Source organism: Labeo rohita, chromosome 5 (genome assembly GCF_022985175.1).
Source record: "Labeo rohita strain BAU-BD-2019 chromosome 5, IGBB_LRoh.1.0, whole genome shotgun sequence".
In the NCBI taxonomy this organism is placed as follows: domain Eukaryota; kingdom Metazoa; phylum Chordata; class Actinopteri; order Cypriniformes; family Cyprinidae; genus Labeo; species Labeo rohita.
The window spans coordinates 2,051,430-2,074,271 of record NC_066873.1 but is presented as its reverse complement, the minus strand read 5'-3'; the positions used below and the strand labels follow the sequence as shown (position 1 = coordinate 2,074,271).

The following is a 22,842-nucleotide window of genomic DNA, read 5'->3' as shown; positions in this document are numbered from 1 at the left end:
TATTTATTTATTGTTATACATTTCTATCAGCCCTTGCAATTCCTTCATGAATCTCCAGGTGGATCCGCGAACCCTTGGGAAAGTCGATCATCTGTATCGCGATAACTGCAGTTCTCGCACTTCCCGTTGGCCTTGCGGGATTGTAAACAACGTGTGATCGTAGTTCCACCAAGGGCCGAATCAGCCAAGTTCTTCGAGAACAGATACAGGTCAATGATCTGTAAGCTTCGACAAAGCACTTTTGTGAGAACAAGCGCCGTTTTACAACGATTACAGCTGAATCACAACGAAGACACGAGTGGGAGACATTAGCTGGAGACGAGTGATAAGACAGCTAGCGTTAGCTGGCAGTCGCTTGTACAGTAAGTAAACAATTACAAACCTCTCAACGACATTTGAACTGACTCCTTGCCATTGTTCCATTTGAATATTTTGTACATTTGGGATATCATTACGGTGTTTAGAAATATTGTCATCTGTGAGACAGCAGGAATCGGGAAGTAGTCGGTGATGACCAGTTACTGATGGAATGAGTATATTTAATACATTGTCAGTCACCAGTGAGGATTTGGGGCGATTTTATTTTAGTCCCGATAAAGAATTCGCATTAGAAAAGTTGTAAATAAGTTGTAATTGTTGGTTTTAAAGTGCTGACACACAGCAATGAGGTCTGCTAGGGAATATAACTTCAATTTGGGTCACTTTTCCCTATAATTATCAGGCGCCCGTCGTTAAATTACGTAAAGCATCTATATCATAACTAATGCGCATTTTTTGGATTTCATTTTGTAAACAAACAAACAGAAGTGTTAGTTTTTGTGAAATTCTAGAATAATAGAGGACAAAACAATGCAGATGCGTCTATTCTGCGAGCAAAATAGGGAACCCAGCACACAATACGCCTTGGTTCCTGTGAGAACTTGAATGCAGCAGACAACAACACTAGCACAAAATGACCAAAAACTAAAAAAACTCCAGTTCTTCACCCATCTAGCATTTTAAGTGCTAAATATCTAATAATGTTAATGATTAATTATGATTATAATTCCATGCAAACGAAATGCTACTGTTGTTAATTGGCTAAGTGCACTTAATAATGGCCAAATACTAGACTAACCTGTCCTGTTGATATGTAAGGACGGACTGAATGTTTACATTAGCAGAATCATAACTGGAAAATGTTACGCCTCCTTTCTTGTTGTTCTCTGAATAAACTTTGCTAAAGCACACACGCAGATCACTTAAAAACAGTGCTTTTGCTGTTTTGTTTGTTTTTTTGTTTTTTGTTTTTCTCAGGCTGAGTTTAAAAGGGTCAGGAAATGCCGTTTCAGATTATAAAGTTTGCAAGGTTTTCCTGTGCTGAAAGGTGCAATATTTGTAAAAACTGTTATTTTCTGTCCTCATTGTCACTCTTTGTGAAAAGAGTTTAAGGGGCATTACCTCTCGTGGAAACAGAAGTGAATGCACATATGTGACCCTGGACCACAAAACCAGTCATAAGGGTCAATTTTTCGAAATTGAGATTTATACATCATCTGAAAACTGAATAAATAAGCTTTCTGTTGATCTATGGTTTGTTAGGATAGAACAATATTTGGCCGAGATACAACTATTTGAATATATGGAATCTGAGTGTGCAAAAAAATCAAAATATTGAGAAAATCTCCTTTAAATTTGTCCATATGAAGTTCTTAGCAATGCATATTACTAATCAAAAATTCAGTTTTTATTTATTTACTGTAGGAATTTTACAAAATATCTTCATGGAACATGATCTTTACTTAATTTCCTAATGATTTTTGGCATAAAAGAAAAATCAACAATTTTGACCCATACAATGTATTTTTGGCTATTGCTACAAATATACCCCAGTGACTTAAGACTGGTTTTGTGGTCCAGGGTCACATATTCATGGCCCCTCAGCATGCCGTGTGTTTTGATACCCGAGACAGCAAGCGCTGTGATAGAGCTGTATATGTTTGACTCAGAGGAAATTGAGACAACACAATCATTTGCAATGCAGAGCAGCATAAATGTAACCAGATATCTGTATACAGATTACTATACACACATTTCTTAAAACACATTGTGTGAAGGACTAATAAGGGTTTATTGAACAACAGTAACATCATATTCAACTCACATAATGAACATGCTGAACTCAGTATTGCTGCAGTACTCAAACAATGATACACTTGGTGTCTTAAACAGCATAAAAAGCTGGTTTGATGTTTATTACAAACGCTAAGATTGCATATAATTGTAATTGCATGTGTAGCTTGGCACCGGCATATCTTTTAGTCTTCAGCATATTTAGAATAATTCCGAAAAAAAGCTGTGAAATGTGAAGAACGAAATATTATCTTTCAGTCACTCTTGCGCGTCATTAAAGATAAACTCTAGCCGTGCATTTCTAATGTCCTGAACTTATGTAAAGTTTCTGGAGGTGCAGTTTCTTTACATCCACTGACAGAACAACATTTTATGTGAACAACAGTTTATTTTAAACTGGAGAGTTTATTTTGAGTTATGAAATGTAACAACGTTTAATTCTTTTTATGACCTCTTTATAAGTAGGCCAAGACTAGTTTAAAGTGACAGTTTCTGTCTGGAATCTCTTTAGTTTCAGCATTTGATCTGGTCATGATAATAAGGAACCAAAACTTCCCATTTGCAAATCTAGCAAGGCCACTTTTCATTTAAGCCTCCAGCTACAGAACACGTCAGATGACTATTAGACACACCTTGTGTTGCATATCTTATCTATTGTTTTGTTTTCCTTAGAAGAATACTCTTTTTGTCGTTTTACCAACACGTTACAGGGAGTGTTTATGAAATAAACCCATTAAAAAACATATCTTTAAGCTGGTGTTAGACTTTTATAGAGGTTGACACAGTTTAGACTCAAGTAGTTTTACTTCCTTACTGGTTGTTGATGAGTCATGTAAACAGCAGATTCCTCACAGTGTAGTAACACTTGAAATCGCTGAATGTGCAAGCGCCTTTCATGGTTAGGGTTAATTATTTATTGGAAACATGAGTGAACTGCAGTTCTCAAAATGATATGCAGAGTGGTTCATTTTAAAATAGCTTTTAAGTAATAGTTCACCCAAATTTTAGAAGTTTTTCTGAACACAGAAGATATTTTCAAAAATGTGGGTAACCAAAACCAAACAGTTGACGAGAGCCATTGATTTCCATAGTATGGAAAAATACCATGTTCATTGGATACCATCAACTGTTTGGTTCTTCAAAATGCCTTGTAAATATAAAATACTAGTTAAGAAATAATATAACAATAATGTTATTTTACATTTCAACTGTGAAATGACAATATTAATATTTATGACTGTTATAATTTCTTCATTTTTAAATATTTTCAAACCATTGTTTTTTTGTTTTGTTTTTTTGGCTGCGTCTTACCATATTATTTTAATTTATGTATCTCAAAAGGGTCATCAGATGCATTTTACATGTTGTTTGAACATTAATGTGTGTTGTCAGTGTATGTACAAATCTACCCTATAATGATAAAAATCCATGCAGTGGTTTTTAATTAATCTGTAAAATAATATCCCCTTTTTCAAATCGAGCCGTTCTCAGATGCCTGACATTGTGGCGTCACACCCACAGAGGCCGCTCCCACCATAGTTGATTAACATTAGCGTCTTACCTCAGACCTGCCTAAATCTCCTGTAACAGTCCAACCTCCATTGTTTTGATGCCGGAGCAGGGATGAAAGTTAGACAAGAATATCTCTGATGGAGAGTTTAAGGTGTTGTGTTGCTGGATGTAATAATGAACATAGTGGTCGTCATTTACTCCCGACATCTGAGCCGCTGAAGATGCAGTGGATTACGTTTGTTTGTGAAGGGAATGCGTCTCCTGATCTACATATATCCGTCTATGTTTGCGCAAATCATTCATGGTCCAGCTTCACTTACAGCAGAAGTGAGTATAAGGGTTTTTTTTATGAATCTTTGCAATCGCCTTTCCTAATAATGTGCTAGTTAGCAAGTTTAGTGGCTAAACGCGGCTAAAGTAAACAGGCTCGTCTCTCCACAGAGAGTAGAGAGGGGCGGGGCGAGCAGAGCTCTTTTACATTTAAAGCAGCCTTAACTAGAACAGGAAGATTTTTGCAGAGCTGATTTTGACAAGGTAAAAAGGGTGTTGTTTTACACAACCATTGAGATTTTTTAACCAAAGCATGTTATAGACTTTTCATTAAGACCCTAAAGAATCATATCAACTTGTGGAAGATGGGCATCCGATGACCCGTTTAATTATGAACACTGGTTTGTAGTGCAAACAGTTTTACTGTTTACTGCATGTTGTTATTTTTATCATTACTTCCCTATTGCAGCTAATTAACTGAGTCTCACCCATAACCTTACTTCCGCGTTGAAGAATAAGGTTGATACCTTGTACATCCACGTTGTTCTGGTTCATGCACCGTTTGTGTGATGTAATTTTTGTTTTTTGAGCGTCCGTGCACTTGTGCAAGGTTAATGTTGAGACAGAAGATTGTATTGTGTGTGTGTCAAACTCACTCATCAGTGCTCATCCAGATACAGCTGTGCATGAGATAAAGTAAACCTTGGTTTACCATGCTGTTGTGGAACTAAGCCCTGGGGCCCGTTCTTCGTACGTCGCTTATTACATCCGAGATCAAATGACACATCCAAGATGACATAATCGCGCTAATCATGACCTGGCTAATTCGGTTCTTCGAACGCACCTGTTGTTGATGATTAGTATGGCTGGATTGAGTTATCTGTTGGTTTAAAAGGGGCTATGTATCGATACTCAAAACCATGATCAGCAATGCAGCGATTGGCTGGCGGCAAGACAGCAACGTAATGACATCATATGATTAAAAAACACACCTGACGAAAAACATGACAAATTTCTGGACTTTTATAAGGAAACAGCCAAGCGAACAAAACTACATAATGTTATAATAGATCAATGAAATGTGCACTGTTTTTTATTTTATTTTTTTTATTTTTTTTACATTATTCCCAATTATTTATATTCACGATTTCTAATATTTGTACATACTTTACTTTTTTTTTATTTCAATGTAATAATTAGCAATTCATTTAATTTTATATTTGAAACAAATTTGCTACGTGACAGCATTAATTAAAATTTCTTAAGGGTCAAGATCTCACGTTATCTGTATCTCATGTGCTCCATAAAGCCACTCCCATAATAGCTGTCATCACTCAAATTAATGCACGCCTCTACTTTATCTGTATATCATGTGTGTAAGATTCTAATACATTTATAAAGTACTTTTAATGAGTAAACCTGGCTGTCTATTATAGATTACACAACATTATTATATTATTTTCAAATACATTTTTTTTTTTATTATTATTATTTTAAATTATTGTCCCTGGGTCAATAGTACTCTTGTAATAAAGTAGTAGTGGTTGGGACAGATTTTAAGTATCAATTCTGCTTAAATGCAATTTGCTTAGATGCAGTCTAATCCTGTTTACATGAAATAAGCCTGCTCCCGAGCAGGTTTATGCTTACGGATCTCTTGCTATGACAGCAAGTCCCGGATGAGCTTCGAAGAACCGAACGATCCAAGATCACGCGAAATCGTCAACAATCAAATCCAGCTAACTTAGTTAGCGAGGTACGAAGAACGGACCCCTGGTTAGTTTGGGAGACTTGTAAACAAGACTTGTTAAAAAAAAAAGGTCATTGAGGTTGGCCTGATATAAAAACCTTCCTGCCTATTTTCTAAAACCATTTTGTAGATCTTATTTTGAACGACTGATCCATGCCATGTTTCATTTTTATTTACTTTCTGGTTTAGGGATGTAACGGTATATGAAAATTTCTTATCACGATTATAGTAACCCAAATTATCACGGTTATCAGTAATATCACGGTATTGTTAAATTGTGCTAGAAATGTTCAAAAAGTACTGACGCACAAATTGTTTCACCAAGTTTTATATTTAAAATCAACAAACATCAAATAAAATGACTTTTTGTTTGCATAAACACTAAAACAATAACATTGCCAGTGATGCCCAGATTTTAAGCCACAACATGACTGACAACAGTTTATCTAATAACATGAAACCTCTCATATCAGCTTTTTAAAAAAGGAGTTAAGTCAACATTAATTAATGAGTATGTATTTTATCTGCTTCATAAATAATTCTAGATACCTTATCTGAATTGTTTAACTGTGTAGAATCCATATAAGCTTGTTTTTCATCAACTGGTCAACATTTACAACATGCAAATTCGGTCCATTTTAACCAGAAAAAAAGCTGCACACAGGCTGAATGTAAACATAAGTCTCTGTAAATCCACTCTCTGACACTAGGTGGCGCTTATGAAACAGCAAAGTTACAGCCGTTTCCCGTAACTAACGTGGACAAAGCAGTATTGCGATTAAGAACACGGCTTTATTAGGTATTATGTGGAGCGAAGATGAAAACAAAATGCCATTGAATCTTTTCTGAGGTTCATTCATATAATCATTTGTATAATTCCCTCAGCACCCTTATAAAACCTCCCAGCTTTCCGCCATGATTTCACATAAAACAAAACTACTCTGCATGCTGTGCGGACATGAGACTGTTATTTAAACTTTGCTATATGCTGGATAGTATTTATTACTGCGAGTTGTTCAAATTGCAGTAATCGAATACGGTTTTAATGATAATTAAAATATGAAATGGTAACACTAACTGTGGGGAATTTTATTATGATTTATCGTCAAACCGGTTATCGTTCCATTCCTATTCTGGTTAAAATGACTTCATTAGTTACGTATACTGGGTTTCTCCAATCATTTAGTCAGCTTAAACCCCGCCCCTCCAATAAAAACTGTAAGATGAGTTCCATCAGCAGCCAACCAAATCCCACCCTTGTGTCGCAACTTCAGTCCTATTGCAACTTTAAAAGCTCGTTTGTAACTCACTGTGGCGCTTTAACTCACACAGATGAAGTCGTTTGTAGTTCCAGATTTTTTTGGTGTTAGCACATGACAGATCAGCCATTGCTTAACAGTCTGCAGGCCACTTATAAAAAACCGTTGATAATCAAGACTTTATCCTGAGGGGAGAAGTGTTTAATCATGAGTTGTTATGTGCTTTCTTAGGATCCATTTGTAAATCAACCATTATTTTGAAGTTATAAAGAATGATTAAGGTATTGAAGAGATTGAACTGTCTTTTGCACACTACCACTCGAAAGTTTGGGATCAGTAAGACTTGTGATGTGTTTTAAAGAGGTCTCTTATGCTTATCAAGGCAATATAAAATATATATATTTTTTTAAATATACTTTAAAATATGTTATTCCTGTGATGCAAAGCTAAATTCTCATCAGCTGTTACTCCAGTCTTAAGTGTCACATGATCGTTTAGAAATCATTCTAATATGCTGATTTATTTTTTAGAATTATCAGTGTGTTGGAAACAGTTGTGCTGACAGATATTTTTTTGGATTCTCTGATAACAAGTTAAAAAGAACAGCATTTATTCAAAATATAAATATTTTCTAACTATATAAATCTATGCTATCATTTTTTTATTAATTTAACACATCCTTGGTGAATAAAAGTATTAAGTTCTTTCAAAAAATATATATATATATTAAGCAGCACAACTGTCTCCAACATTGATAATAAATGAGCATATTAGAATGAATCTTGAAGGATCATGTGACACTGAAGACTGGAGTAATGTTGCTGAAAATTCAGCTTTAATGACAGATATAAATTCAATTTTCATGTATATTAATATAGAAAAACATGGTTTTACATCGTAATAATATTTCACAATATTAAATTTTTTTCCGTATTTTTGATCAACTGAACATAGCCTTGATGAGCATAAGAAATGTCTTTAAAAACCATTAAAAATTTTACTGTTCCCAAACTTTTGAGCGGCAGTGTATGTTTGTCAGTGAAAATGCTGACGGTTGTAAACTCATGCATCTGTATGCAGGTCTTCGTCGCCCCTCATCAGGGCCCAGCCTAATTCAGGATGGTGTATGTGGGGACGCGGCTGGGCGTTTTGGTCCTAGTCTTATTTTGCACTATGGTGCCGTCTCCTGGTCAGGCATACATATATGCGGTAAGTGTCTGGTTTCAGGCGTTCATTAGTTTTATCGATGTTTTTATGGTTCAGAACATTTGTTGAGTATTTGGTTGCATCAAATCCACACACTGCTCTTTTCAGCAGTCAATGTAAATGTTATAATGTGAGCGTTTGATTGCTTTATAATGGCTTTATGCTGCAGTCGCTAATGGCCTATTTTCTGTTCCGTGCAGCATCACAGTAACATGACCTCCATGCTGTTTGAAGATCTGCCCGCTCTCTTTGGCCCTCCTCTGCCAAAAGATGGACTCATGGTAATAAACCTCTACTTCTGGACTTGAAGTTTTACCCAGTAAATGCATGTGAGCGATTAACGTGTCTCTCTTTTGCTCTCTCTCTCTCCCAGGGTGTGCTGATTGAAGCTCGTCCTCAAAACGCCTGCACGCCTATAGATCCTCCGCCAGTTTCTCCCACACCCTCCGATCCCAACAGCACTACAAAATACATTGTCCTCATTCGACGCTACGACTGTAACTTTGATATCAAGGTTAATGTTCTCGCACAGCTGCGCTATCGCAACCGATTCTAAAATATGGGCTATAAAAGTGGATAATATTATGGTTGACTGACAAAAGTATATGTACAACTAAAAGCATGTGACAGTAGAAAAGCTACCCTTGTGAAAAAGATCGCACTTTAGCTTGTGAACACTTACTACTTATTATGAAAATAACATACTTTAAACGAATATATTTAAGTGTGAAGTAATTGTAATGTTTTCCTACACTTTTCCTACTCGTTTTGACCCACTTAAGTAGAACATAAGTGCGTCTTTATGTGTAATTTCATAATTACATCTTAGAAATATGGTTACTGACATTTATGGAAAACTAAAATATGCTTTAATCTTTATAGAAACTTGTAAATATATTTGCAATTATACATTTGTAATGATAAAATCACAAAAAGTGTTGAGTAAGTTACTCTAAAAAAGTAATTAATTAATTACTAGTTACTAATTACATCTTTCATTACATTGCTGTACAAATTACTCTCTCCAGAAAGTATTTAATTACTAGGGCTGTCAAACGATTAATCGTGATTAATCACATACAATATAAAAGTTTGAGTTTGCCTAATATATATATATATATATATGTGTGTGTGTGTGTGTGCGTGTCTGTGTATTTATTATGTATATATACATACAAACACATTAAGGTATTTATTTAAGAAATATTTGCAAGTATATGTATTTATTACAATTTTTATATAATTTATATTATATATAAATAAAAATATTTAGTACATCACATATTTCTCCTAAATATATATATATATATATTGTATATATACATTATAATTACACACACATTTATTAGGCAAACTTAAACTTTTATTTTGTATGCGGTTAATTGTGATTAATCGTTTGAAAGCCCTACTTATTACTAATTATTTTCCCATATCAGCCTCTACAAGTTAATGATACAAGGATAAACATGAAATGTTCTTTTAATTCTTTTAAATAAATAATAGATAACTACATAAATTATTCTGGTCACACTTTAGATTAGGGTCCAATTCCCACTATTTTCTAACTGTTAACTATGACTCCTAATTACTGCTTATTAATACATAGTAAAGTAGTTATTAAGTTTAAGAACTGGGTAGGATTAAGGATTTTGAATAAGGTCTTGCAGAATAAGGCATTTAAGTAATAATAAACAGGCAATATCCCAGTAATATTCATGCTAATAACTAATAAAAAGTCTTGAATTAATACCAATATTTTTGGTTACATAAGGTTACATAAGCATGCATTTTAAGGTTAGACTTTAATTTTTGATGTTAAATCCACTATTGTATTGTATATAAATGTCTATGCAAAGTATTAAGTTCAGTTACATAAGAAGTAACTGTAATTAGAATTTTTTTAAATTAAAAAATAAAAAATTGCTTAAAAAATACGTGTAATCCCTTACTTTACTAGTTCAAGGAAAAGTAATTAAATTACAGTAACGAATTACTTAGTAACTAGTTACACCCAACACTGGTCACAAACACAATTTAGGCTATTTAAAATATATTAGCTTTAAATGTAATGTTAATTTCAGAATGTTAGTCAACACATCAAAGTAAGTGTACTTCATTGAAGCATGAAAAAAATTAAAACAGTGATTTAAAATGTGCTTAAAAAGCAAAACTTTTGACATCACAAAGTAAATGAACTTAAGTGTGTAACAGTCATGAAAGTGTCTCTTTAAGTATACTTAGGCAGCCTTTTATTAATATTACATAATCTTTAAGTAGTGTATTTTTAAATAATTCTAAGATTTCAGGTACACTAAGTGCGCATTCAGTACAGTGAAGCACACTTCTTTTTCATAAAGTCAGAATCTTAAATGGCCACATTTTATGTTTAGTGTAAAATGAGTAACAGAATATGTGAGCAATATTGCTTTTTTATCTTGTAGGTGTTCCATGCGCAGCAGGCCGGTTTCAGTGCAGCCATAGTTCACAACATGTACTCTAATTCACTTCTCAGCATGGGATACAGCAATGGTGAGATTGACACAGACACAAACACAAACACACTGCTTTTACTGAGCAGTTATGTGACATAACACCTGTGCACCTTCATAGGTTTGTTTTGTATTAGTAATGAGAGTACTGCACTCTTATTAGTAGCTGATAGCAATCAAAAAATGATTCATAAATGAGCATATAATCAGTGGTGGATGTATAGAATGACAGTTGACCCCTGTTGAAAGGGGTTTAAAGGAGAAGTCCACTTCTAAAACAAAGACCCCCTTGTCATCCAAGATGTTCATGTCTTTCGTTCTTCAGTCGTAAAGACATTATGTTTTTTGAGGAAAACATTTCAGCATTTTTCTCCATATAATGGACTGATATGGTGCCCCGAGTTTGAACTTCCAAAATGCAGTTTAAATGCAGCTTCAGACGATCCCAAATGCAGTTGTAAATGGTCCCAGCCGAGGAAGAAGTCTAAACTAGTGAAACGATTGGTTATTTTCATGACAATAATACAATTTACATACTTTTTAATGTCAAACGCTCGTCTTGACATGAACATCTTGGATGACAAGGGGGTGAGTACATTATATGTGAATCTTTGTTTTGGAAGTGGACACACACTTGATCATGTATGCAGTCTGGTCTGATGTTCTTTTTGTTTCTGTTTAGACACCATTGCGGAGGGGATCGAGATTCCTTCTGTGTTCACAAGCTATTATGCCTCTCAGATACTGCGCAGCTTCATCATACCAGAGAAAGGGTGAGAATTATAGTCTACAATCATTCTTACAAAAAGGGAAAATGTATAGATGAATGAATAGAACAGATTTGGACACTACATTCTCAGAAAAAAAGCTGTCACTGGGGCAGTGCCTTTTTGAAACGTTACAAAAAGTACTTTATTTACTCTTAAAGGGTGCATTTTAGTACCTAAATTAAACATATTAGTGTCTTAGTGTAGAAATAATGTAAAATAGTCAACCAATGAAAACTATGCCATACTTTAATATTTTCAAATACTACAATACAGAACTATGCAAGAACGTGTCTGCCTCAACACATCCAAAAAAATCATGCTTGAGCGCAATTTAAATGCGTGTACGAATCTAATTTCACTCGGAGAACACTGTGACCAGACTTTTAACTGGTATTCACACATTTTAAATGACTTTATTCAGCTGACTGTCTTTCGAGGCAAAGGTTGTCTTAAAGGTTGATTTATGTTTTTGAGGTTGTGTGTATAACTTTGTTTGTTGATCCACTTTGCTTTAGGGCTTACGTGATTCTGAAGCCCGAGTTCTCCTTCCCTCTGTCCTACTATCTCATCCCCTTCACTGGAGTTGTCGGCATGATCATCATTATCATGGTCATCATACTGGTCAGTGCTGCCGTGCCTGCTTTATAAACCTCTGAATCGCATTGTGGATGTAGACAAGAATCATGCGTGGAAGTATAGGTGTCTAAAACATTATTTAAAATACACAAATCACTTCAAAAAGCATGAAAAAAAGTGTAGAGCATAGTTTTGCTTGCGTCAGGGGTGCTCAAATGTTGTCTAGTCAATGATACATTCATTGGGAGGTATTAATACATGTTGTGCTTCTGATTGGTCCAGATTGTGCGGTGCGTGCAGCACAGGAAGAGACTTCGGAAAAACAGGCTTTCCAAAGAACAGCTGAAGAAAATCCCCACTCACAAGTTTGTTAAAGGTGAGCAAAAGAGACTTTATTAAAGATTTATTCAGGGTTAAACTGCACGTAAACTCTGTGGGCCACATCTGTGGTGTGCTCTTAATTACCACAGGAAATAGACCTGACTCTGAAACGATGCAATATGTACTGACAATCAAGTCCAAAATATAGTAAAGTTTGCCTTGCAAAGTCTGAGAAATTCCACATCATAGCAAAAGAAAGATAAAAAAAAGATCACAACTGCTTGTTGTAAAACAGAAGTTAGGAGCATATGAAACTAAAAACACAAAACAACACTTTTGTTCATCGAAATAAAGTAATTGTTAACTGAAGTAAGATTTAAAAAATGCATTTTATTTTAGGTTATTGCCCAAGGCAACATTTTCACTTAATGTAAATGTTCTTCAAATTTAGGCCCAGTTTCACAGACAGGGTTTAGACTAAGCCAGGATTAAGCCATTGTCCAATTAGCACATTTAAGTCATTTTTATAAACGTGCCTTAGGAAAAAAAAACATTACTAGTGTGCATGTAAAGACAAAACAAAGACACTGGTATATTTTAAGATAAGTCAGCACAAGTTTATTTCAGTTGAAACAGCTCAGACTTACATTTTTGTGTGGGACTAGGATTAATCCTTGTTTGTGAAACTGGGGACGTATGTTCTAAAATAATCAAAACTAAAATAAAAAATGATAAAATAATGTAAAATTAACATGAAAGCAGAAAATGTAAAAATCAAATTTAAAATAAACTATAATAGTCAGTGAAATAACAGTGGCGTACACCGGAGAAAACTCGCTGATCACTGATGCGTCGTGTTGTGTACATTTTCAGAGTGTGTTCTGATTGTTCTATTGCATCATCTAGTACTTTAATAACTGCATATTTTTCTCAGGTGATAGTTATGATGTGTGTGCGATCTGCCTTGATGAATATGAAGAGGGAGATAAACTGAGAGTGCTGCCGTGTTCACATGGTAAGTGAGCTGCTCACGCCTGTGTTTGTTAGTGAAGTGTGTGTTTTAGTTGAACTTGTGTTGTCTTTATGCTTTGTCTAATAATTTAAGGATACTGAATGTATGGCCACTAAAGGTAAAGTGCACATGTATGCAAGTAGTTATACGTTTTACTTTGACATTCTGTTTGGTGTGATTTTAAGAAAAAAAAAAAACATTTAGAGCTGATTTAAAACTGATCACACACACACAAAAATGTTTTTAATACCAGCCTTTCTATGGAGAAATTAATAATCATTGAAGCTGAAAAAGTGTTAAAACACTCCACTTTTAGCATAGCTTAGCATAGATCATTGAATCTGATGAGACCGATGGCGTCTCACTCAAAAATGACTCCTATTTAAAACTTGACTATTCTGTAGTTACATGAGCCTATTTTCAAAAAAAGGTGGAGTGTTCCTTTAAGTCACCCATTCGTAAAGTTTAACTGCATTCATTGACTGCATTCTTACCTAGTAAGTGGGACTTTTATAATGATAGCACTGAGAACCCTAATACCTGAGTGCAGTCTCAGATGAGTGCTCATTTTCTGTCTAGTTTACTGTCCTTTTGTTATACAGCAAATACGTATTAAAATAAAAAAACACATTCCCTGACTATTTCTAATGAACATTTAATGCCATATTTATGTTTGTGGTCCCTGGACCACAAAACCAGTCATAAGTGTAAATTTCTTGAAACTAAATGTATACATAATCTGTATAAATAAGCTTTTCCACTGATGTATTTTTTTTTTTTTAGGAAAGGACAATATTTGGCCGAGATACAACTATTTAAAAATCTGAGGGTGCAAAAAAATATTGAGAAAAATACTGAGAAAATCGCCTTTAAAGTTGTCCAAATGACATTCATAGCATTGCATATTACTATTCAAAAATTACATTTTGATATATTTATGGTGGGAAATTTACAAAGTATCTTCATGGAACATGATCTTTATTTAATATCCTAATGATTTTTGTCATAAAAGGAAAATAAATTTGACCTATCTTGTGTATTTTTGTCTATTGCTACAGTTATACCCATGCAACATAAGACTGGTTTTGTGCTCCAGGGTCACATATTTTCTTTGTACTGAATGAAAGATTAGCATTTCGTGCCGTTTATTTGAGAAAAGATGATTCCCAGTATATACGGGGAATCATCTTTAATGGTTAGGGAGTCTGGCTTGTAATCAAAAGGTTGCGGGTTCGAGTCCCAGGTCCGGCAGGGATTGAAGGTGGAGGGAGTGAATAACCAGCGCTCTCTCCACCCTCAATACCACGACTGAGGTGAGTCCCTTGAGCAAGGCACAGAACCCCCAACTGCTCCCCTGGCACCGCAGCGCTAGCAACATGGCTGCCCACTGCTCCGGGTGTGTGTTCACGGTGTGTGTGTGTGTTCACTACTGTGTGTGTGCACTTGGATGGGTTAAATGCAGAGCACAAATTCCGAGTATGGGTCACCGTACTTGGCCACATGTCACATCCTTTCCTTTCCTTTCCTTTACAAACTTGACAGATAACAGTGCACTGTTGATTACAGTGATTATTTACTTTTTTATTAATGTCTTATTTTTTTATTAAAAAATTCTGTGTTTGTAAAAAAAATAAAAATAAATAAAAAAATAATAATAATAATAATAGCACTGATGACAGAATAAAGTAGCTGCATGTTTACACATTTTTTTTAAATCAAGTTCTAATTTTTTTAATTAGCTTAATACTGAAAGTAAAAAAAAATGCACAAATTAATAAAATGAAAATGTCGTTGCAGAAACTGTTATGCATGAATGCATGAATTTTAAACCACAAGGAAAAACGAATTATTTTGGTAAATGTTATGTAAAATAAATATATACATGTGTCCTTTACTGTCTTCAAATTAAATAGTTTCATCATTCAGTACTTGTCAAGACTTCACATACATTGATATTTCAGTGTTTATAATGAAGTCTCTTCTGCTCACAAAGGCTGCATTTATTTGGCCATAAAATACAGTAAAAACAGTGATATAATGAAATATAATTACAGTCTGAAATGATTATTTTCTATGCGAATATCTGTTAAACTGTAATTTATTCCTGTGATTAAAGCTGAATTTTCAGCATCATTACTCCAGTCTTCAGTGTCGCATGATCCTTCAGAAATCAGTCTAATAGAAAATTGTACTATTATTTCACAATATTAGTGTTTTGGTGTGTTTTTGAGCACCTAATTGCATCCCTGGTGAGCAGAATTTCATTAAAAAAAAATAAATAAGAATTCTTTTTTTTACTTAAGTTTGTTTTTAGACTCTTTTTTTTGTCCCTGTTCAGTATACCATAACACAATTATTTTTGTCCCATCATTCAGCTTACCACTGCAAGTGCGTGGACCCCTGGCTCACCCAAACGAAGAAAACCTGCCCCGTGTGCAAGCAACGCGTGACCCGTCCCAACCCGGAATACTCCGAGTCTTCAGATTCCGACGGAGAGTCGGGGCCGCACGAGGCTGACGAGGAAGAGGAAGGAGCAACCAGCGAGGCCGATTCCGAACGCACGCCTCTCCTTCGGCCCTCCAACCCGGCGTCCCCCGCCTCCTCCAGCCCGCCGCCCACCTACGCTTCCACAGTAACGTCGGAGGCAGCCGCCACTACGGTAACGACCTCCGCGCAGTGCTTGCCGCACACGCCGCAGCCCGATGTGCCCCTGCTGGGATACGATGAGTACTACTCGCCCATAGAGGACTCGGATGAAGGTACTGATGACGAGGAGGGTCACCCCTCGGATAGCGACACCACAGAGCTTATCGGACGGGGCGCTGTACGAGTCTGAGGCTGTTATCGGGTGTGTTTTCTCTGTTGTGTATCGCAGAGCTCGTATTTACACCCTTTATTTTGTCGCTGAGATATGCATCCGTCTCGTGTTTTTTAACTAGCTAGTGCGATCAACACTACACGGCGTATGTGCAACAGATCAAACAGAGTTTCTGACATCAACATAGATTGGTGACAAAATCTTTTTTCCCCTAAAACTTGGTCCGTGTCCAAAAAGGACTTAAAAGTAACTTTTTAAGTGAATGCAACGGTTTCTTAACAAAATAGTCCATCCGTAAGTAAATGTTTTAAAAGAGATCATTTACTCACCCTTAAGTCATTGTGAATCAATAAGAATTTCTTTTGTCTGTAAAACACAAAAGGATCTTTTTTGTGATGTTTTGCAATAGCCCACATGACAACACTGCAGACTTTCTAGTAATGAGCTGATTTGTTTTGCTTGATTAGGGAGACTTGCAAAATGCTGTTATATAACAACAACAACAACAACAACAAAACTCTCAAACCTGAATGTATGAAACATAAATACATGGAAGTGCAAATGAGATACAGTGCATATAAGTGAATGATGACTTGTGGTCATAAAGTGGTGGTTCACACAAAAATGAAAAATCTGTGTTTAATTACTCACCCTCGTGTTGTTTCAAACCCATAAAGCTTAGGAAGGAAGACCATTTTTGCATCATTGAAAGTGAATGCAAGCAACAATTTAATGCATTAAAAACATGAAAAATGCATGATAAAAGTAAGGTCAAACTTTATGAAAAAGTTCATATAGAGGCCTATGATAATCAGGTGGTTTAATCCAAGTCATCTGAAGAATCGCTTTATATGATGAACAGATTTAACACAGGCTTTTATTTACATATCAAGATCAACTAACATACATGGAGAACACCAAAATGTGGTAAACTCAGCTGTACTTGTGTGATGCATATGAACAAACCTCACTGATTTTTACGTCAATGCAAATGCATTTGAGCTGCCATTTACCATATTTTGATGTAGGTGCATGTGTTAATGTTTATATGTGAATAAAAGCCTAAATTCAGTCTGTTGTGTCTCTTCAGAAGACTTGGGTTAAGCTGATGGATTTTTTTCCATGACTTTCAGTGGATGAGCAGAAATCTGTCAGGTTTCATTAAAAATATTGTCACTTGTGTTTAAAAATGTGATCAGTCTTATGGGTTTGAAACAACATGAGGGTGAGTAAATGATGATGGAATTTTCATTTTTGGGTGAACTGTCCCTTTAAATTCTGCTTTGTTTATCGCACAAAGCTGTCACGTGACTTCACAACATATAGCACATGAGTCATATGGAGTAATGTAAGGGTGATATTCTGCTAAATTTCACTAAAACAAAATCAAAACGAGGGTGAGTAAATAGTGACAGAATTCTTAAAATTGTGGGTGAACTATTTGTTTAAGTTGGTGGATCTTGGCTGGTCACCATTAATGTGCAATACGGACGGGTTGCCAGTTTGTAAATGAACACTTTTTATTTTATTTATAATCCAGAGGCCACACAGAAATCTTTGGAGACTTCTGAATTAGCGTCTTTGATTTGACTTGTTTTATGTTATTTTTAGTAAACGCCTGCATTAATCGACCTGTTTAGGTGATCAGATATTACCATTCCTGTCGGATTCACATTTAGAGCCTGGTGATTTAAAATTTGCTTGGGTTATTACAACAGCGCACATCCTTTATAATCTGTCGTTTATTTTTAAAGACATAAACTGACTTTCTGAAGCCGTTTCTTGCAGATCTACATCATATAATGGCATTATTCTCTCTCATACTCATATACAAAGGTTGCAGTTTAAAGTTTATTATCGTTATTGATGCAAGCTGTAAAGCTGAATGGACTTATTCTTTGTTTAATATAGACATTTACCATTTAAATGCTAGCTGCTGTTTCAAATTCAAATCAAAATGAGCAAAGCTGACAGTGTATAGACTTAATGGCAGTGTTTATAGCCTTTTACTGTCCTGTTAGATGACATCTTTCATCTCGAATCAGTAGGAAACTGTGTCGTCTGTACTAAATAAACCTGTGCCTCTTTCACATTTTCATTTGTAAATGTAACGTTGGCCATCTCTTCCTTTAAATCATTAATCAGTCAAATGAATGTCATGTGTCTGGTTTTCTTTCGCTAGTTTCATTGTGGTTGTAGTTTCAGTTCAAGGTTCAAACCCAGTCTTTGCCATCATTGACACAGAGATTATAAAGTGAAAGCGCATTCAGATATGTAAATGTAAAACAAATAACACTGTAAAGAATCACAGGGTTGGCACCTGTGGTGCCCTGAGACTGGGACCAAAAGCTTGTATTTTTATTATTATTATTCTGACTTAGTATATCATTTTAGATGAGTGTCTGTTTTACTGCGCGCCGCGTACTGAAGATTTCTGTAGGACTGTACTAGGGCTTCGTATTTCCAGAATCTCATATTATTAACTTTGTTGAAAGGTTTAACAAATGCAATTTAATTCAGTTAAAATTCTATATTGTTTCTATATAGAATTTCAGTTATTCTGCCGTATATAGTGAAGCTGTGAATGTGCTAGATTTTGCGCTCCATACACATCTGTTCAAACACAAGCGAAATGCGTAAAGCGTGAGTGAATGTGAGCCGTCGGAAATCCAAGCGCACACATTATTAGGATTAACCCCTTGAGATGTAGCATCTCGTTTTTGAGGGGGTCTCAGAACACAATGTATCACGACTGACACGAGGAACAAAGAAATAGGTCTGAACAAAATGCCTAACTTGACAAAATATTGTTGTAAATAACTAGGATAATTAAAATAAATACATTTGAAAAGAAATTAAAGCCAATGAATATGTGGTCTTGTATGCAAAGATGGCCACTGGACTGCATCATACATTATACAATGATGGGCATAAAAAGAACATCCAAAAACAAATCTGCAAAGTCTATTATATACTGTGTTAAATCAAGCAAGATCTATTTTTGATGCAGATTGATAAACAACATCACAATAATCAAAGACTGGAAGTATAAGTGGAGAAGCAAGTTTTTTACGAACACTGTATGAAAAACACTATGTGTTTCACTAGTATGGAGGATGTAAACGTCACAGATTGATCTCTTGATCTCTTCAGAGAAGACACAAATGTAAGGTAACTACAGGCAAAACTGTTGTTTTTCCCCCACCCACTGGTCAGTTTTGGGACTATTTTGTTTCCATAGCATGTTTTCTTTCAGGCTAATGGAAAGGAATACACATTTAAGTGTTTACCTTTTTTGTGCTTATACACTTTATCTATTTGTGTCTGTAGAATTTAATTACAGTAAACCTCTTTAAAGGTCATTTTCTCAGAATGAGTTTTCTCTCATGTAAGAAATCAGCAGCACTTACACCACACTTTACAGGTTCATTCCTATCTATGTTCTGAAGGTTTTACCCAGGAATTTGTCCATCTGTCATTTACCTGTTTTATATAACACTTCATTACTAAAACATGATGAAAATATATATTTTTTTCTGGCTGTTGATAGATGGGTTTATGGATTTATGGAGTGATAAAAAGAGTTGTAAATAAATTGTAGAACAACTTTTTAAGATATTAAATGGTATATTATTTCCTGTGGCTAAAGCAAGGGGTTCTTTACTGTGACTGTGACAATGACCTTTTTTTTATTTTTTATTTATTTATTTATTTATTTATTTATTTTTAAACAGAAAATCATGTTGACATACACATACTATCACAGGATTCAACCAATGCTTTTTAGGATTGTGGAAGTTAGCATAAATATCCATTTAATGATCTAATTAATATCTATACAGTTTGACTTTTATGTTGAACAGATTATGGTAAATACATATGTGGACTTGCACAAAATATAGTTTATACAATGTTTTTTCTTTAAATAATTATAAAGTATTTAAACTACATAAATTAAAACCATAAATTTATACATTTTAAAAATTATGTATTTTTTGAATGCATGTAAGCATTATTGCCCTGAAAATATTAATTAAAATTAAAGAAAGAAAATTAAAGTTTAAAAAAGAATTAATGTTTTATAATCATTATATTTTATAATGAAAGGGTTGCAACACCTATGGCATTATCATCAAAAACTGATGTTTTAGTTTGAAAATATATGTTAAAAGTGAAAGTTAATTAGTAGTTCTTAATGAGATTTATGACATTTATGTATATATTGATAAACTAATGAGGAACTCATCTCATCTCAACTCATCTCAGTGCTAAATGTGCTGTTATTCACTGTTTAGTTGATGTGGTTCCCGTCAGTCCACAGTAGTATCTTAAGTGTTACCCTATTATCAAGCGTTAGCGCTCACAAAATAAATTAAAACATCTAAAAACACTTCTGTCTTCTGTAAAAGTATTAAATGTAGTTATTGACAAATTCCTATGGTGCCAAGGGTTTAGCTGACATAAGGTTTTCACAATTGTAAACAAACTAATAATTCATTCATACACAATGTATAAATGTCACACACTGTATAAAGGTCACTACTTTTTCACAGCATGTTCGGTACAGCTCCATTAGTGTTTGTAATGGTCAATACTTGTCATTTAAAAGTGGTTTGTTCCTGGAGCCGAGCCAACTTGTTGCTTCTACTTCTCCAGCTGTCACTACTTCCCCAAAGCAAACCTTTTATCAAGCCAAGTTGTTTTGTTTGTTTGCTTGCTTTTGTTTATTTGTTTTTTACAATGTCATCTAGTGCCTCTGTGATTTTTAGTAGATGAACTCAAGAAGTCAGCTCTCATCAAGTTCATGTAGTTGTCTTTGAAGAATTACCACATATGTAGATCATATGTAGGAAGCTGATTAAATTCTTAAATACTTTTTGACTGAATTATGAAAACTTTATTTACTGTTTTATATTATTTGCATTTTGTTTGAAAAGTGTCTTGCTATATTTCTTTGAAATGAATGCCGCTGATGCCAGTGTCATCCAGACACCATTGTGTCACACCATATTTAAAACAGAATTGTCCATTTCTTGTTTGGAAAATGTTAGTACATCCCTATATCTTCAGATTAGTAGAACATCATTTAAAGGGGAAAGCGCACATTTTATAAACATCAACAGACTGCCTGGATTGGTCACATACTTAAGTACTTGGCAGCATTATGCCAAGATCACAAGAGCAGCCAGAAGAAGTCTCAGAAGGAAGGCTGGTGAGTCTGATGAGTCTAAATAAACAAATCCATCGAGGCATTTCAACTTTAAACTGTTTAGAGCTGTTTTGGACTGTTTTGGCTTGAAAATTGTGCTTGATTTGTCCAGAATTCTCTCCTGATTCAGACGAGACAATTTGGAGGAAGCGTTATTATTGATGGAGGACTCATATGTTAGCTGGAAGCAACAGTTTGAAATTAAAAATGTCTTAATGATGGATTTTTTTTTTTTTCCTACAAACACACAGCTTTTCACTTCACAAGATTACCTGATGGACTGGAGTGGTGTGGATTACTCGTGGATCATTGTGATGTTTTTATCAGCTGTTCGGACTCATTCACTGTAAGGACACAGTGTCCGCTCTCTAAAATAGAGGGTTTTAGAATGGCCAAGTCCTTCAAGCGGACCATACATGCAAGAAACCTTACCAGTATCACGAAGTTAATGCATAACTTTTTAATTGTTTCCTATGTTTCCTCACCATTTTATGCACAGTGCAATTAATTCACGTAATTTTTTGTGCATAATGCAATTCATTTATGTCCCAATTCACATACTTATGCGCTATTTCATGCCGTTTAATAGTATAAATAGTGTGAGTAGTGTATTTACTCTGAAAATTCTAGAAAGAAAAAGTGCACTTTAAATACCCAGATGATGCACTTCACTGAAAAAATGTTTCACACCTCATGCACTCAACTTTTGCAGCTTTAATTATGTAATGGATGAGAAGTGACTATCAGACTCTGATTATGAATGACAAAATAACCTTATAAATTTCACACACTATAAGGTTGAGTACATAGTGCATAAGTACATACTGTATAAGTGCATATAGAGCATCATTTGGGACACAACTTCGTCATGACAACCTATGGTTGTCAACATGTTCACCTTTAGCTTTGCCCTTTATTTGAATGACACTGAAATATTGATCTGGACTTCTGTGTGATTATGAGGAGGAGTCAGACATCCAGCATATGCAGCCATTACTGCAGGGCAAAACACAGACAGTAGATGATGGATCAGCATAACAATATAGTGGGTGAAGCAAAAGGACCTATAAATACCAAAACTGGCAAAAATAACAGCAACAGTAATCATGGTTACATTAATAAGCTATTAATGCATTTAAAGAAAATACACCATAAATCAATGTAAGGTTTTATTTATTTATTTACATTTGACAGACTAAAAGGAAAATCCAGAGTGAGTTTGTCACACTTCTTACCCCTGAGTATATTTATCAGGGTAGGTTTATTTTAAGAGGGTGTAGAGACATACTTTAATTTCTTGGCAACAAATAAGCAATTTAAACATTTATACACAGCTGTTCCTCAGGAATACATTCATTTGATTTTTTTTTTTTTTAAAATTTTTTTTTTTTTGTATCCCACCTTCTCTTTTTCACACGTGACTACTTGTTTGCAATTAAGCACAAACCTTATTGGCTGTCACAGTTTTAATCCCAGAAGATCCAGATGCTGAATTGCGATTGGTGCACAGAACTGCCCATCAGCATGATAACCCCGCC

General features: G+C 34.8%; 1 protein-coding gene across 1 annotated transcript; it reads left to right on the top strand.

The window, feature by feature from the left end:
• Nucleotides 1-111: 111 nt before the first annotated feature.
• rnf167 (ring finger protein 167) lies at nt 112-19,512 on the top strand. The gene is made up of 10 exons (XM_051110314.1): nt 112-362; nt 7,984-8,112; nt 8,310-8,390; nt 8,483-8,623; nt 10,551-10,638; nt 11,281-11,371; nt 11,884-11,989; nt 12,227-12,320; nt 13,200-13,280; nt 15,653-19,512. The coding sequence occupies exons 2-10, from the start codon at nt 8,023-8,025 to the stop codon at nt 16,111-16,113; spliced, it is 1,233 nt and encodes a 410-aa protein (XP_050966271.1). The 5' UTR covers nt 112-362; nt 7,984-8,022; the 3' UTR covers nt 16,114-19,512.
• Nucleotides 19,513-22,842: the final 3,330 nt, after the last annotated feature.

Excerpts from the sequence above, each read along its gene's own strand:
- rnf167 (XM_051110314.1), top strand. The coding sequence starts at position 8,023 with ATGGTGTATGTGGGGACGCGGCTGGGCGTTTTGGTCCTAGTCTTATTT. Across the intron at positions 10,639-11,280 it reads CAGCATGGGATACAGCAATG|ACACCATTGCGGAGGGGATC; the intron begins GTGAGATTGACA and ends GTTTCTGTTTAG. Across the intron at positions 13,281-15,652 it reads AGTGCTGCCGTGTTCACATG|CTTACCACTGCAAGTGCGTG; the intron begins GTAAGTGAGCTG and ends CCCATCATTCAG.